This window comes from Camelus ferus, chromosome 27, assembly GCF_009834535.1.
Source record: "Camelus ferus isolate YT-003-E chromosome 27, BCGSAC_Cfer_1.0, whole genome shotgun sequence".
Classification (NCBI taxonomy): Eukaryota; Metazoa; Chordata; class Mammalia; order Artiodactyla; family Camelidae; genus Camelus; species Camelus ferus.
In genome coordinates, this window is record NC_045722.1 from 6003583 (window position 1) to 6020456 (window position 16874).

General features: G+C 37.5%; 1 protein-coding gene across 4 annotated transcripts in view; it reads left to right on the plus strand.

Annotated features, from left to right (window-relative positions):
- The window catches only part of SCAPER (S-phase cyclin A associated protein in the ER), a 258505-nt gene that overhangs the window by 79506 nt on the left and 162125 nt on the right, over window positions 1–16874 (plus strand). For all 4 annotated transcript variants that reach the window (XM_032469107.1, XM_032469110.1, XM_032469109.1 and 1 more), the window contains 2 exons: window positions 4410–4546; window positions 9991–10056. In XM_032469107.1, the coding sequence (XP_032324998.1) occupies window positions 4410–4546; window positions 9991–10056 (203 nt within the window). The remainder of the gene's footprint in view (window positions 1–4409; window positions 4547–9990; window positions 10057–16874) is intronic.

The window sequence follows — 16874 nt, forward strand, 5'->3', positions numbered from 1 at the left end:
GGTACTTTTGAGCTAGAAAGAATAACATCCTTAAAAATTCTCAGTTCTGTATTATAATATTTTTAAATAATGGGAAGCAGATTATTTTCTTTGATGTAACATATTTTGTGAAATGTATGTATTCTGAGGTAACACTTGAGAGCTCTGAAAATTAGTTTAATATCATTTATATTTTCCTGCTTATCAGCTATTTTTAGAATATTTACCTTCTTTCCCAAAGATCGTGAACCTATCTATAGCTTAAACTTTTTCCTGTCTCTTTTAAAAAATAAAGAACTATGAGAACCTTTAGGAGGAGTCTGATAGAATATCAAAGTCATATACTTCAGTATGAGTTATTTCGTTGAATATAGTAAATTACGTTAGAAAGGCCAGAGCTTTGGTCTGGTATGCCACGAAAGGTAATTACAAGAGTAAGAAGGGTGTAAACTTTGATGAGATCATCTGTGTAGGTATTAGTTTCTTTGTATGCATTACCAGTGTTTCATATTGTCCAATGTTGTTTAAGTAAGAAGTCTCAAATGTGACTTAACCACTAGGCTTAAATTTTTGAACATGTGGATGTATGGCGTTAGCCATAATTGATTAGCTTTTGAGCTTGATACACTGATTTTTAGAATGTTAGAAAATGGATGAGTTTACAATTTATTATCTAATCCTTTTATTTTAGTAGTGAGGAGCCTGAGGCCCAGAGAAGTCACTCAGTCATGAGTTGCAGAATTTATCCTGGTATGGTTGTCTTGATGCACAGTTCAGTGCTGTTTCTACTGCATCACTTTGCATTTCTATTCCTAAGGAAAAACAGTGTCTCCTATGAATGCATGTCTAGAATTAACAGTGTCAGGTAGAAAGAACGGCCAATGAAGACTCATTCCCAGCTTGTTAGTAGTAGAGTAGTCCTGGCACTGAGCATGAGTCCATAAGGGTAGGGGTTGTATTTTTTCAATTCTTTCAGGAACGGAGGAGATCCAGGTGCCCTGATATGGATTTTGGTCCTGACTGGTTCGTATTTTGAAAATGAGTCAGTAAGTCATAGACGCTGTGTCTCAAAGAGTACACTTTGCTTTTCTTTGTGCCTAATAATAATTAGAATTGTGAATAGATACAAAAAAAGAATATTTTTATGTAGTTACATTCATTCTTAACAGTCATCTGTGCTGTTTTTTTCCTGCACTTACATACCTATGATAAAGTTTGATTCATAAATTAGGTACGATGATAGAACATCTGAATTGCTAGCATCACTACTCTTGTTCTTTTGGGCCAATATTAAGTAAAATAGGGTTACTTGAACACAAGCACTGCCATACCACAATCCATCTGGTGACCTAGACTAAGTGACTGACAGGTGGGTATACAGTGTGGAAACACTGGACAAAAGGATGAGTCACATGCAGGCTGGGATGTAGTGGGACAGTGTAAGATTTCATCAGACTACACAGATACACAATTTAAAATTTATGAATTGTTTACTTCTGGAATTTTCCATTTAGTATTTTTAGACCACGGGTAGCTGAAACCACAGAAGGTGAAAATGAGGATAAGGGGGACTACTGCACTTCATTTTTTTCTTGCATAAAATATGCTGTCAAAAGGACTGATGATAATTTTTTTTCAAAATTGTCCTTTTGGAAGTTGTATGATATATCTTGGTATTAGCTACTCTGGGTCATTATTGTCAGGTATATGGTGTACTCTTTCAATATTTAATTATATTCTTTTTCAGGAAAATTTTCTTAATTATAATTTTTAGTGTTTGATTTGTTCCCTTGTTTTGGCTTCCTTTTTCAGGCACTCCTGATTGCTGCATCTTTGCCTACCTTCCATATTTCCACTTACTCTCAAATCATTTTTCTTTCTTTTTTTCTAAAATATTTTCTACTTTTATCCTGTGAGACATTATTTATTGTGTTTATTCACTCTTTTGTCTTTTTATCTTTATTTTTTCATTATTTTCATTTTGTCTTCTTTATCTTCATTTCTTAAATGATCTATTTTCATTTGCGGTCTTTTGTATGAGTTATGACCTAAATTTTGAGTTTTTTTCAAGATGGTGATTTGTGTTAGAACATTTTCTGTATTTGTCTTAGCTTGTTTTGAAGTAGAAGGTTACGTTTTGGTCTTTTCTCTGTATGACCCTTTTGGTATGTTTTTATTGTTCATAGTGTTGCTATTCTACTTATTTTCTTTTTCTTTTAATAACTGTGGCATTTGACCTTGATACTTTTGTGTTGCTTGTTTTTATGTGGAATCGGTTTTTATAAGACTTGCAGAATGAGTTGTGATTCAGGGTAACCATTCTAACTTCTTGGAGCTCCCTCTTCCATTGTTTTTGTGAAAAATACAGTAACTTGCTTTCTAAAATTTCCTAATTCTGTTTCCCTGCTATGCTTTTATCCAGGTGTTTTCCCCCTTTGCCTCTATTATCCCTAGTTTGCTTCATTACATTCATTTTTTTTTTTTTTTAGCAGTTTCTCTGTGGCTCAGTTTTGAGAATTCATTGGGCTTAGCCTTCACCAGACTGTTGAGACCTTCTTAATGCAGGCATCTTTCACTCACTTGCCACTAGAGTGGGCAGACCCCTCATTTTAGCTGAGACCATGCAAATACCTGGAGAAAAATATTCTTGGCTAAGGGAACAAGAGTCCTGAGGCAGTTCTGTTCCTGATAAATGTGAGGAACAACAGCATCCACTCCACTGTGGACAGAGTGGGGCGAACAAGGGAGAGTGGTACAGGGTCAGGTCAGAGAGGTTGATGATTCTGGGCTTAGTAGGCCATGATAAGGAGTTTGGGTTTTACCCTGAATGTGATGAGAAGGCAAGATTTTGGTAAGAGGAGTGATATGATGTGATTTGTGTTTTTAAAAATCGCTGCTTCTGTGAAGCAAAGATTTGGAGATCATAGAAGCTGGAAGACCATGTAGAGGCTGTTGTGGTAAGATGAGAGCTGATGATGCCTTAGACTAGCTGATGGTGGTGGGGAAAGTAATTGGATTTGGGATGAATAAGGGGTATATTTGAAAGTAGAGCTGATAGTATTTACTGATATATTGGATGCGAGTAGTTGTGCAAATAGTGGTACCATTTATGAACACTCTTAAGAGCAATTTTTATGTATATTGGGAGCATAAGAGTTTTGTTATAGAGTGTTATTTTGGAAATGCTTATGGTGGAAATACTCCAGCTAAGTGGAGACTTCCAGGAGACAGTTTGATATAGGAGTGGAATTCAGGAGAGAAGCCTGAACTATAGATAAAAATTTAGGAATTGCCTGTGTGAATAATATTTCAAGTCACTGCACTGATGCATAAGTCTGGATAGAGAAGAGGGAGTATCTGAGTAAAGGTCTGTTTTAACACTTACCAGTCAAGAAGAGGAGAAAGAGCCGGCAAAGAAGACTCAGAAGGTGCAGCTAGAGTTAGGAGGACAGTGTGATGTGTGAAAGCCTAGCAAGGAGAGTGTCAGGGAGGGAGAAGTGATCTACAGGGCTAACGATGGAGGAAATTTGAGAAGAGGGTCTAAAATAATTTCTAGGGAAGAGAATGTGAATAAACTAGACAGAAGTTGCTTCACTGCCAGGCAATATTAGAACCCATTTGAGGTACAATGTCATAAATTTACAGTGAGGGCAGTCAACATCAGTTTGTAATTATAGCCATATTAATCTGCTCAGTTATGGGCACAGAGTAGGGAGAGAGTTGGATTTAGGATTAGGATTTTGCCATGCAAGTATGAAAGAAGAACAGAGGGACAAGGGAGTTGTGTGCGTGCAAGGGAGCAAGTATAGTGATGGGCTGTAAAATCCATGATGGATGAGGAGGAAAGTGAGGCCGACCTCTGTGTGCTCCTGCCAGACCAAATCTGTTGCCAGTGACCACACTGCACTTTCCATCTCTGCCTGGTTTCCGGGATGCCCTTTTTCTTTCTCCTTCCTGCCGTCTTACCCAACTACCAGCCTAAACAAATGCACCCCCACCCCAATATCCATATGTTCAAATTCAATCCATCCTTCAAGGAATAGCAGACGTGATGCTTCCTTCTACAGCACTCCACTACAGCACTGTAACTGCTACAGCACTCAGACTCTCAAGCTTGGAATTACAGATTTGTGTATGTATTTTAACTCTCCTACTTGCGTGTGGCGTTGCAAGGCACCAGGGGTGTGTCCCTGTATCCTTAGCATTTAGCACAACTGATGTGTAGCAAAGGATTGATGAGTCAGTGAAAAATCTCAAGTAAAACAATTTCTTCCTTGTTTTCCAAAGCAGTTGTTGAAACCAGCATTTCATGGAGACTACTTTTATTTTCATCTGTATAGTCTTTTAAAAGATGCTCACTGCAGTCTGTAGCAGTGCTGTGTTGTTTTTTGATTGTCATCACCTTTGTCATTTCATCATTTGTCTTGCAGGAGCACCTTTCCTTAAAGAAGTATATTGTTGACATTGTGGTTGAAAGTGCAGCTCCACCAGAGCCTTTGAAAGATGGAGAAGAGCGGCAAAAAAACAAAAAAAAGGCCAAAAAGATAAAAGCCCGGATGAACTTCAGGTACTATAAATATCCTTAAAAACAAAACAAAGAAAAGCTCTTTTAGTGATGTATCCTTTCTATTGTAAGTCCAAGGAGGACCCTCTGCCTCCCAAAAAAGTTAAAACTTGTTTGCTTCAAGGTAGCCTTAAAAATAACACTGATGAGCCTAATTTATAGCCACTTCTCTCTGATTGAGAAAGAAAACTACGTATCGATCTAAAGCCCTTGCTTTCACCTGTTAAGAGCTCTTCTGATAATTGGATGCCAGAGCCCTGCCAAACTTGTGCCTCCTTCAGCACACAATAGTACATTTAAGTATATGTAAACCAAGCCTATTTTTCTTTCCAACTATTGATTTTTAGATGAAGTATCAAAGAAAATCAATAGCAATCAACAAATAGAAGTCGGCTGGCTGTAGTGTCAAATCCCATGACTAGGGTTAATCAATTTGGTTGCCTGTCACAACAAGAAAAAGTTCAAGAAATATCTTGAAATGAAAAGTGAGTTGTCAGACCCGTAGTTTATCATCAGCCTCCAAAGTGACATCTGAGGATCAGACAGCTGTGTAGTACATTACTACCTCAGGAGCTTTGAGTGTCAGCTCGTTACTGATGAGTCTTGTTCGAGGACTCAAATGTAGTTCCTCCTTACTAGATGATTCTTTGCTATTTGAGGAAGGTAGTTTGATTACATTGTTATACCTTTATCCCCAAATGTTTCATAAGATAGAGAAGCTTGACAGTGGTTACATCTCTGTAGTTTCCAATTTCAGGTTGTAATTAAAGAAGGTGTCCATTTCATCTTACAGAATCAATAGAAAAGGCTTTTTTGATTGTGTTTTGTGAAGTTCCTCCAAATTTCTAAAAACAGTTTCACAGTATATACTTCAGAGTGTTACTGACATTTATTTCTAGTTTATGCTAAGAGCTTGTTGACCTTGTGACCGTGAAATGCTGTAGAGTCGATTCTTTGGACCTTTCTTCTCCTCTGTGTGCACATTCCCTTGGTGAGTTCACCCAGTCCTGTGGCTTTAAATATTTTCTACTTGCTGATGACTACGAATTTTATATCTTCAGTTTTACTCAGACTCAATATGTCCAAAACAATCTCCTGCTTTCTCTTCCACACCACCCCACCCCTGCAAAAAAAGCCCTCCTTGACCCATAGTCTTCTCTATCTCAGTAACCAGATACTCTGTTCTCGTTGTGAATGCTAAAGCCGTGAAGTTATCCTTAACCTTTTTCTTTCTCACACCTCTCATTCAAACTACAAATAATGTTAGCTTTGCTTTAAAATACATTCAGAATTTGACTGCCTTTCTCTAACTTTACTACTTCTCCCCTCAACTAAACCTCCATCATCTCTCATCTGAATCATTGCAGTGCTCCTCTGACCAGTCTCTCTGCTTCTGTGCTTATGTCCTGGCAGTCTACTCTAAACATTCTAGCCAGAGTGAACCTGTTAAAATGTCAGATCATGCCACTTTTTTTCTCAAAACTTCAGGGCTTTTGCACTTCGGATTTCCTCTTCTTGGCTGACTCTTCCCACATATCCATAGAGCTTAGCTCCCTTACCTCCTTCAGGCTTCAGGTCTTTGCTCAAATGTCACCTCTTCAGTGAGGCTGTCCTTCAGGGCCTGATGTTTATAGTAATGCTATAATATATATAGTAGCAATGCTAGTTTATTAAAGAAAATCTCTCAGTTATAGGAAAAATGACCTATAATTCTGATGCTACTAATATTTTGGCGTATATGTTCTTTTAATGCACACATACATATATCTATAGACTTTTTTTCATTGCAGTATAATTTAAGTGAAATGTAGAGATCTCTAATGTACTATTTGTTGAGCAAACCTAGATACTCATGTACTCCACACCCCTATCAAATTTTAGAACATTTCCATTGCTCCACAAAGTTCCTTTGTGCCTCTTTGCAGTCCGTCTTCCACCACCCCTGGTGCTTGGTAATCACTGATCTGCTTTCTATCATTATAGATTAGTTTTTCCTGTCCTAGAAATATATACAAATGAAATCAAATTTCTTTGTGGCTGGCTTCTTTATTGAGTATTGTTGACTCTTTAACAATGAGGGGATTGGGGCACTGACTCTCCATACAGTCAAAAATCCATGCATAACTAACAGTTGGCCCTGCATACCGGCAGTTCCTCTATGTCTGTGAGTCCATTTCTGGTTGGTAAGTAAGTTCATTTGTGACATATTTTTTAGAATCCACATAGATGAAATCATAGTATTCGTCTCTGTCTTACTTTACTTTGTATGATAATCTCTTGTTCTAGTTTATTCCTAAATATTTTATTTTTTTGGATGTGATTTTTAACGGGATTTTTTTTCACTTCCCTTTTCTGATATTTCATTGTTCATGTAAAGAAATGCAACAGATTTCTGTAAGTTAGTCTTGTATTTGCTGCCTTGCTCAATTCACTTATTAGTTCTAATAGCGTTTGTGTTGAGTCTTTAGGGTCTTCTACACAGAGGATCACATCATCTGCAAATGGAGTCAGTTTTACCTCTTCTCTTCCAGTGTGGATGCCTGTTGTTTCCTTTTCATGTCTGACTGCTGTGACTAGGACTTCCAGTCCTGTGTTGAGTAGAAGCAGTGAGAGTGGGCATCCTTGTCTTGATCCTGAATTTAACAAGAAGGCTTTCAGTTTTAACCATTAAGTATCTGGATTTGTCATAAATGACCTTTATTATGTTGAGATATGTTCTCTCTATGTCCACTTGGTGAGAGTTTTTATCATGAATGGATATTGAATTTTGTCATATGCTTTTTCTGCATCTGTTGAAATGGTCTTGTGGTTTTTGTCTTTCCTTTCGTTAATGTGGTGTATCACTTTGATTTGTGTATGTTGAACCATCCTTTTGACCCTGCAATGAATGCATCTTGATCATGGAGTGTGATCCTTTTGATGAATTGTTGGATTCAGTTTGCTGATATTTTGTTGAGGATTTTTGCATCTATCATCATCAAAGATAATGGCCTGTAATTTTCTTTTTTTTTGTGTAGTGTCTTTGGTTTTGGTATCAGCATAATGGAGGCCTCACATAGAATGAATTTGGAAGCCTTCCTTCCTCTTCAGTTTTTGGAACAGTTTGAGAAGGATAGGTGTAAGTTCTTCTGTATGTGTTTGGTAGAATTCCCCAGTAAAGCTGTCTAGTCCTGGGTTTTTGTTTGCAGGGCTTATTTTTTTTTTATTACAGATTCTGTTTCGCTTCTAGTTATCAGTCTGTTCATATAATCTGTTTCCTCTTGACTCAGTCTTGGCAGGCTGTATGTGTCTAAAAACTTGTCCATTTTTTCTTGGTTGTCCAGGTTGTTGGCATATAACTGTTCATCATATTTTCTTATGGTTTTTTTATGTTTCTCTGATAGCAATTTTTATTCTTCCCTTTCATTTTTTTTTACTTTGTTTTTTTGGATTCTTTTTCTTCTTCTTGGTGAGCCAGGCTAGAGGTTTGTTGATTTTGTTTATCTTTTCAAAAAGCTAGCTCTTGGGGTTTTTAAAAATCTTTTCTATTTTTTTAAATCTCTGAATTCTTTTCAGTCTTTTTTTTTTAAACATTTTTATTGAGTTATAGTCATTTTACAATGTTGTGTCAAATTCCAGTGTAGAGCACAAGTTTTCATGTTCATGTATAACTGAAAAATTCTTTTCAATCTTCTCTCTCACTATTCCTGTATTTTAATCTTTTGCTCCAGCAAATGGGGTCTGTACACTGTTCCCTAAGTATAGCTTATATTTTCTTGCATATCTAGAATTATTTGCTCACTTTTCTCTCTTATTAATGCTATTTTCTTTTTGTGTATTCAGATGCCACCTATCTTTCAAGCAGGTGCACATTACATTTCCTTGAGGAAATGTCCCTTAGCGTCTCAAGTGGAAATGATCACTTGTGACAGTACTCATCTGTCACTTAACTCAACTTTGTAAAATTATGTATCTTTTAATGCTGTATCTTCCTCCTTATGGAGGATAAAACCTTGACTATTCCCACTGTGTATGTACCCCATGCATGCCATGTATTTAACTTCTATTATCCTCCGTAGTCTAGGTTAGTTCATGTAGAGTAGGGACTATGGAAATAAATACTTAATTGCTGGAAGTCAATCAAGACAAAGTTCCAGTTAAAAAATAGGTAACTACCATTTCAGGTACAGTTAGAATTTTTTTGGATAGTAATTTTCTAGTTAGGTGTGCATGAATGGAAGAATGTGTTCAGTCCTTTCCACTTGAAGCCCTAGATAAATGTGTGTTTTGATATAGTAGGCATCTTCCTAAGCCTCAACTTGTTTGTAAAATGAGGATAATACCATACTGAGTTTTTAGGACTGTGTGAGACAGTGAGTATATAACTCCTGGCACAGTGCTTGGAACATACTCAACCCTGCATGGTTGTTACTTTTTCCACCTTTCGTGTGAGGCTACAATACTTGCAACTACAAAGTGATTATTTCTCCATCTTGATATGCCTTAATATTTTGGCTGATAACAAAGAGCACATAGAGATTGAAACAATACATATTTTCATGTGTAATCCTAATTTAGTTATTTCTTCATTCCCAAGCATAGTCTGTGCTAGATTGCTTTTTTTCTCATTAGGCCTGTTGTGATTTGCATCTTCAGGTCTTTTTCTGAAGCAGTTTTTATTTTTCACTGTCATTGCTGTCTGGATTGGTATACATTGTGACTAATTCTTCCACAGGTCATTGGACTAGTTCTTTGAGACTAGAACCCTTTGGGTGAATGGTTAAAATTTAAGTTAGCATTTTTCTGTTTTTCCTTCAAAAAGACAAATTGACAAATTAAATCATCGTTAGTGAATTGCTATAGTGATGTCTGCTTAGATTGATGACCTGTTGATGGCTGTCACCTACTGGTACAGGCAAGCTGGAGCCTAGTTGGACTGTGGCAAAGAAGTGTTACCTCATATTTTTGCAGACTTTTGGTATTTAGTTAATATAAATAACAAAAGCAAGATAAAACAAATCTTTGAGTATCTGGTCAAGCCTTTTCCATTACCTTTTAAAGTTATTTCTAGAGTTAAAGGACTTTGCTTCACCTGTATTTAATTTTGCGTTATATACTTCTTGAGGTACATAGATAATCAGCCACTTCGTAGAAACTTAATATGGTTTCAAATTTAATTATCATGATTTTAACATTCCTGAAAAATAAGCACCATTGTGTAAAAGGTCTATAAACTCAAAAATGTTTTTAATGAATCTGTTCTCTATCCTATGAGGATATATGTATCTTTTTAATCTTTTTTGATAGCATTTTTAGTATTTTAAAGAGGCAATGTCAGAAATCAAAGTGTTAAAGCTAATGTAGTAATGTTCCTCACACTGGGAGAGGAAAAATGCAGCCAGCATTTTAATTTGTTATGAAAATTAGCAGCAAAATAACTAACAGTGATCAAACTCTTTTCTCTTTAGGGCCAAAGAATATGAGAGTTTAATGGAAACAAAAAATTCTGGCTCTGACTCACCCTATAAAGCAAAGTGAGTATTTTATCCTATATTTAGTTCTTTGTCTCTTCAGTCTCAGCCTATAATAACAAAGATTTGTCTGAACCATCATTATATGCCTGTGACCATGGACTTTTTACCTGATGCCTAGAGTTTTATTCTAACAGTGGTATCTAACTGGGGACGATTTTGCCAGGGGACATTTGTCTGTGTCTGGGGATATGTGATATTTTGGTTATCATTACTTGGGAAGATGGTGCTGCTGCCATCAAGTGCATAGAGACCGCAGGTACTGTTAAGCATTCTTCAGTGCTCGAGACAGCTTTCCACAGCAAAGTATTATCTCATCCATATCATCAGTTGTGTCAAGGTAGAGGAACCCTGTTCTGATAGAACAGGATCTGTCAAGGCTGTGCTGGTTTTTGCTCTGAGGAGATCTCATTCAGGATGTTGTGTGGGCCCCTTGACAGACAAGGATTTAGAGTCCACCATTGGGTCTAAGTTTAATTACAGAATAGCTAAGTAAACAAAAACACCATCATTTTGCTTCTGTGAAGTATGCTGCCAATAGAAGTACAGTGAGAAAGATACTTTCATAACACTGCTGATGGGCATGCAAACCGGAGTAGTCTTATTGAAAGGCAATGTGAATCCAGAGCTTAGAGCATCCGCTTTAGATTTCAGGAAATGTGCCCAAATGTTTATATACAAAGATGACTATTTTAATATTATTTTCAATAGTGAAAAAGTCAAGAAACAACTTAAATGCCACAGATTGAGGAATATCTGTAACCAGTTGTAGGTGTAGATATGCTGTAGCTTTTTACTGTAGCTGCTCTTTACGTTTGTCATAGAAATTTTCTTGCCTGTCAGAAATAAGACGCCCATCGGGTAATTACTTTCATTTATTATTGTACTGGAACTATTAACCATTGCCATTCTAAAAGAAAAAAAGAAATATAAAATATTAAAGAAGGTGACAAAATTATCAACATTATGGTGATACTGTGTATCTGGAAAACCCCAGAGAATCAAGTGAAAAGCTAGTAGAAACAAAAGAATCAGTTCAGTAGGATGGCTGATTACCAAATTAATGTGACAGTGTTAATAACAGGCAGTGTTTACTGAGCCTTTACCTCATGCCAGGCTCGTTACGTGTGTTGACTCATTTATTACTCATATCAACACAGTGAATTTCATTAGGAAGCTAAGTCCTAAAGAGAGTAAGTAACTTGCCTATGTTGTACGACAACATATCCAGGATGCAAAAATTAATAGCTTTTTGTTCTGATAATCAGAAAATATAAATACCATTTACAATAGCAATAAAAAAGTAAACCAAGAATAAACTCAACGAAAAATATGAAGGCTTTATAAAAACAAAACGTTAAAATGCTAACAAGGGATATAAAAGATGGCTTGTATAAATGGGAAGACAAATTATACCCTTGGATAGAAGACACAGTATAGTAAATTCTTCTATAAATATACTGTAATCCCAATAAAATAACAATCTTCTTAAAAATAGAGATAGAATAACTTTAAAGAACATATGGAAAAATAAATGAGAATTTTGAGGAAAAAGATTTATTAAAGACAGAGAAGGAGGTAGAACTGAGCTAACAGATACGTAGCTGAAATAGTTTTGTATTGGCACATGAATAATAATACAAATTAACGGAAGAGATTTTTTGAAACAATCTAGAAATAGATCCAAAATTTGAGGAAATTTAATGTATGATATGGTGTAGTGTTTGCAAAGATGGCCAGAAATTGTTGAGCTATTCCTGGAGGCATGTCTCTTTGCAGTATAACTTTGCCACTTCTCTGTCAAGAGGTAGACTCTGTTTCCCTTATTCCTAAATTTGTTCCAGTCATTTGACTTGTTCTGACCCACAGTCTACTGCAGAAGCAGTATGTGACCCCTGAACCTTGGCCTCAGAAGTCTTGAGGCTTCTGCTCACAGCCTTGCTTTCTTGTTCCCCTGTGACTGCCCTGTAAGGAAGCCTGGGTCAGCCTCCTTGAGGATGACAGATCACTTGGTCATGGGATGTAATCCTTTTAATATACTGTTAAATTCGTTTTGCTTGTTTTGTTGAGAGTGTTTGCATCAGGGTTCATACAGGAGACCAAGCCTACCCAGCCTCTGCTTGTGTCACATCTGCTCATGTCCCAGTGGCAAGAAATTTTGCCAAGTCTGTAGTCACTGTATGAGGAGTCTGTGCAAGTCATGGCTAGCAAGGTGTAATTCAAGGGCGGTCCTGTAATGTAACCGTCTGCTACACAACTTGCTCTAGATTCTTCTCTTACTTGACTGGCTGTTCTTTTTCAGTATCTTTTACCTGGTTCTTTCTTGTCTCCTTGACCTCTAATATTAGCGTGCCTTTGTCCTGAGAGTCCAAATAGAGAATTATTCCCTTGATAATCTCATTTAGTTTCATGACTTTAAACATCTAGTAACTGGATGGATTTTCAATTTATATCTCCAATCCAGACCTGTCCCCAGAACTCCAGAAAACTATATCCAACTTCCTATTAAGCATTTCCACTTGGATGTCTCTCTGTTTACTCTTGGACCCCTCAAGTGAACATGTGCAAAATTCAAGTCCTGAAATTTGCTCCCAAATCTTATCCCTCATATTTTTGTTGATCTTTGAAATTGCAAGTCCATCTTTAAGTTGAGTCTTCTAAAAACTTTAGAGTCATCCTTTTTCTCACATTCCACTTCCAGTTCATCAAAAAATTCTGTTGGCTCTGTCTTTAAAATATATTCCGAATCCGACCACTATTCATTACCTCCCTGGTAACTAATCCACCATCTCTCATCTGGATTATTGTAGCAGCCTCCTTATTAGTTCTGCACTGCTTCTACCCTTGGTTACTACATACAGTCTGTTGGCCACAGGCAACCAGGATATTCTTTTAAATTACAAGTCTAGAAAAAATGGCACTAGCAGTAGAAGCATAATATTTTAGTATCTTCAGATTCACATAGAAACCAGATAACTAACAACAACAAAAAAAAAAAACCCAAAAACCCATGGCACAATTTACAACAAAACCATGTTGTCAGATATCTATGTGAAATCCCAATTACAAGTGGGTGGAAACAGATAGCCACAAGCCCTGCATGATAATGACATATGTGAAGGAAATCAGAGAGAAGCAACAGAGAAGATAGCTGACGTAAGGAAAGGATAACCCCCAAATCACTAACAGGCTTTCACTGGAAGCTTCAGGGAACCAGTTTGAGAGAAGCACCTGAACCTCTTCTTAAACAGGTTCCTCAGGAAGGGCTTGTGTGAACAGTGTTGCCTTAGCTCTTACTCTTTCTTATTGACCATTTTATGCCCTCAAAAATCAGTTTTGCCGGTTACCAAATCCTTGACCCACATTTTTTTTCCTTGAGGATCTTAAATACTAATAGAGAATGAACCCTGGACACTCAAAATTATTAGACATCAATGTAAAGACTATTGATGAATATTAAAGTTACAGTTTTTATAGAACTAAGACTGATGGCCAGAAGAAAAAGAATATTGTAATAGCTGTATCTCAGATGTATTCATGGTATAACTATAAGAAAAAGACTAGGGAAAAAAGAAAGAAAAATACCGTATGATATCACTCATATGTGGAATCTAAAGAAAAAAAAAAGGACAAATGAACTTAAATATAAAACAGAAACAGACTCACAGACATAGAATACAAACTTGTGGTTGCCGGGGGGAGGTGGGTGGAAAGGGATAGACTGGGAGTTTGAGATTGGTAGATACTGACAGGTATATATAGAATAGATAAACAAGTTTATACTGTATAGCACAGGGCAGTATATACAAGATGTTGTGGTAGCTCACAGGGAAAAAGAATACGAAAGTGAATATATGCATGTTCATGTACGACTGAAAAACCATGCTGTACGCCAGAAACTGACTCAGCATTGTAAACCGACTGTAACTCAAGAAAAAGACTAGGGAGAATGGGGAAAACATACGTTAAAAAAACCTATTCTCTAATTGCTGGTGGTATTATTAGTAATGTTATTTGGAGTCTGTGTGCCTATAATATGGGATAAAGTAAAGAAGATTATGGAGACTAGCATTCTTTTGTCCCCTGTGTCCCCAAGAACATGAATTCTCAGTCTGGATGAAAGAAGATAAATGTAATATAGTAGAGATCAGGTAAAAACTCTGTAGGACTGAATTGGAGTTATATGAATTTATAGGGTTTTATGTTTTAAAAAGTGTTTTGTGTATTGTGTGTATACTTATTAGCATGTGTACGTACATAGACACACATGTATTATATATGTGTGTATACACACATTTATTGATTTCCTAGCTCTGTCCATTAAGAGGCCCAGAAACAATGACCAACGCAGTAGCAGTGAGCATCCCTTGTGCTCACTGATTTGGGACCTGAAATACCATTTCGGACTAAAATAAGCAAGAACCTCTTGGAAAAATGCCTAATTCTAGATCTGAATGCTCTGTGATACTGGTTGGCAAGGAAGCTCTCAAAGGCTGCTAGTATTTTGTGAAAGGACTCAGGAGCTGACTTGAAGAGTTTACTACTAGCCAAATTAGGACAATCTGAGCATCACAAAGGATAATTATTGTAACTGATTGAAATTGGTAACCAAATAGCAGATGAAATCTCCTCATAAAATTATTCTATCTAATAAATTAACATGACTCCTCCTCCAGTCACCACCCTGACTCCCTGAAAAATTCAGTCATGAAGCCGTTAGATGAGGGAGCGCCAAGCAGCCGTGGGCACTGGCCGGATGGCTGGAGGCAGCACTGGCGCATGGTGCATGTCAGAGCCTAAGTGGGCCGAGGAGGGTGGCTGGGTGTGAGGCTCAGAGCCCAGGCAGAATGCAGGGAGCTTCCACGTGGGACAGGGCACCATGGCCTGATACGAGGAATCAGAGCAGAGTAGGGAGGGCATATCCATGGAATGGCATCCTGGCACAGTCTGTCAGGGGAGCCTTGCAAAGAGTGTTAAACACAAGCAGGATGATAAGGGCAGAAGAGCCCAGAATGGGGCGTCAGAGGCCAAGCAGGGAGATAATAGTATACATAAACAAAGGTGGATGATGTATTACATGTAGGGGCTTATTCAAATAAGTAAATATATTAAGGATGATGGAAGGCAGGTTGGAGAAGGGAGTTAAAAATATACTCAGAGAATAGAAAATCCTGTGGTGATTAATTGGAATTGTAGGTATCAGTTTTAACTCGTATTTTCCAATATATATAAATAGAAATGAATGTAGATGTAAATGGGTAGGGACACACACACACCCACACAACCCTTGAGCAGTGGTGGAGGTGGGAGGTGGTTGGGGCGCCAGCCGTCTGAGAAGTCCAGAATCTGGCTGCAGTTTTTACAGTCTGCCCTTTCTCTCAGAGGTTTTGCATCCATGGATTCAACCACCTGTGAATCCTGTGGGAAGTATATGGTGAAAAAATCTGCATGTTACTGGATCCGCTCACAGCTCAAACCCCTGTTGTTCAAACGTCAGCTGTGTGTGTGTGTTTATATATATATTAATGTTATATGTAGTTTATTTATAAAGCAAAATACACACTTTTCTTAGATCTTTCCACTAAGAGTGAGGGCCTGGGAGCAGCAGCACCCTGGTAGCATTGAGAACATCTGTTACACCCATGTAAGTGTGAGGGCAAGGTAGTTCCCTAAAAGGGAAGGATGGGTTTTCTCCACAAGAAAGGACGCTGACAGGCAAACGTGAAAGGTGTCCAGTGTAGGAGGCAATATGTGCATGCTGATTTTTTTCATCTCATATGGGGATTTCTTAAACTCTTACATTTAGAAATACAAGCTTAAGCATATTATTTAAAGATAGAAGGGGAACCAGTGGCCCCAAATTGAGACTATGTACCTTTCAAATAGAGGAGGTGAAAGAAAAAAGGAAGTTAATATGTTTATGTCTTCCTGCCTTCACACTAAAGAACGTTATTTCCTAACGTGAGCCCAGTCTCCTTTCTTTCACTTTTATAAATCTTCTCAATGATCCTAATGAACCTCCCAGAAATTCACTCTGATAAAAGTTGAAGCTCCTCACAGAGAAGCCATTCATTACACCTTACATTTACCAGTGACAGGTTTGAACTTAGAGTTATTAGAATTTGTTAAGTTTTGTTAGAATTTGTCAAGTTTTGAGAAGAAAATACCTGGCCTTACAGCATTCTCCACAAAGCCACTTACCTGACAGATACTTCTCACGTTCTGCGCTGGGAGTTACGAAGCCTTCACTTTTTCTTTTTGTGCTAGAAAAATTATCTGCCAGAAGTAACTCAGGTAACAATTTCTGAATTCAAAAACTGCACCCTCCAAACAGCTCCTGTTCTTGCCCTGTAGGGAAAATACAGCTTTCAGGGCTTGATTCCTGTGACATTCTATAATTATTCATAGTATGAATCAAAGTCTAAAGGTCTTTTCTAGAGAGGGGCTGTGTTATTTGTGGTGCTTCTGTGGAGGGAGGCAGGGAATGAAACAGGTTTAGCTCATGTTTCCAAAGCATCCCCTGGATTTGGCATTGTTCCTTGAAGGGCAGGTTCACATGAATCCCAGATTTGATTTACCTCAGGGTGAAATACAAGCCTCTTGTATTCTGTGAATTAAAACGGTCCTTGTGCCTCCCGAAATACCCCTCGTTTTCAGTGGAATGTGAGCATTCTTGGTAAGAATACTGCTAGATTCGTGTGCATCTGTTGCTGTGGCTGGATATTCGGTTACATGGTGTGCAGGCTTTATTCAGCCAAAAGCTGAAGTGGCTACTTATCTACCACACAATGAAGTTTGCTGCCAATATTAGTCCACATGAT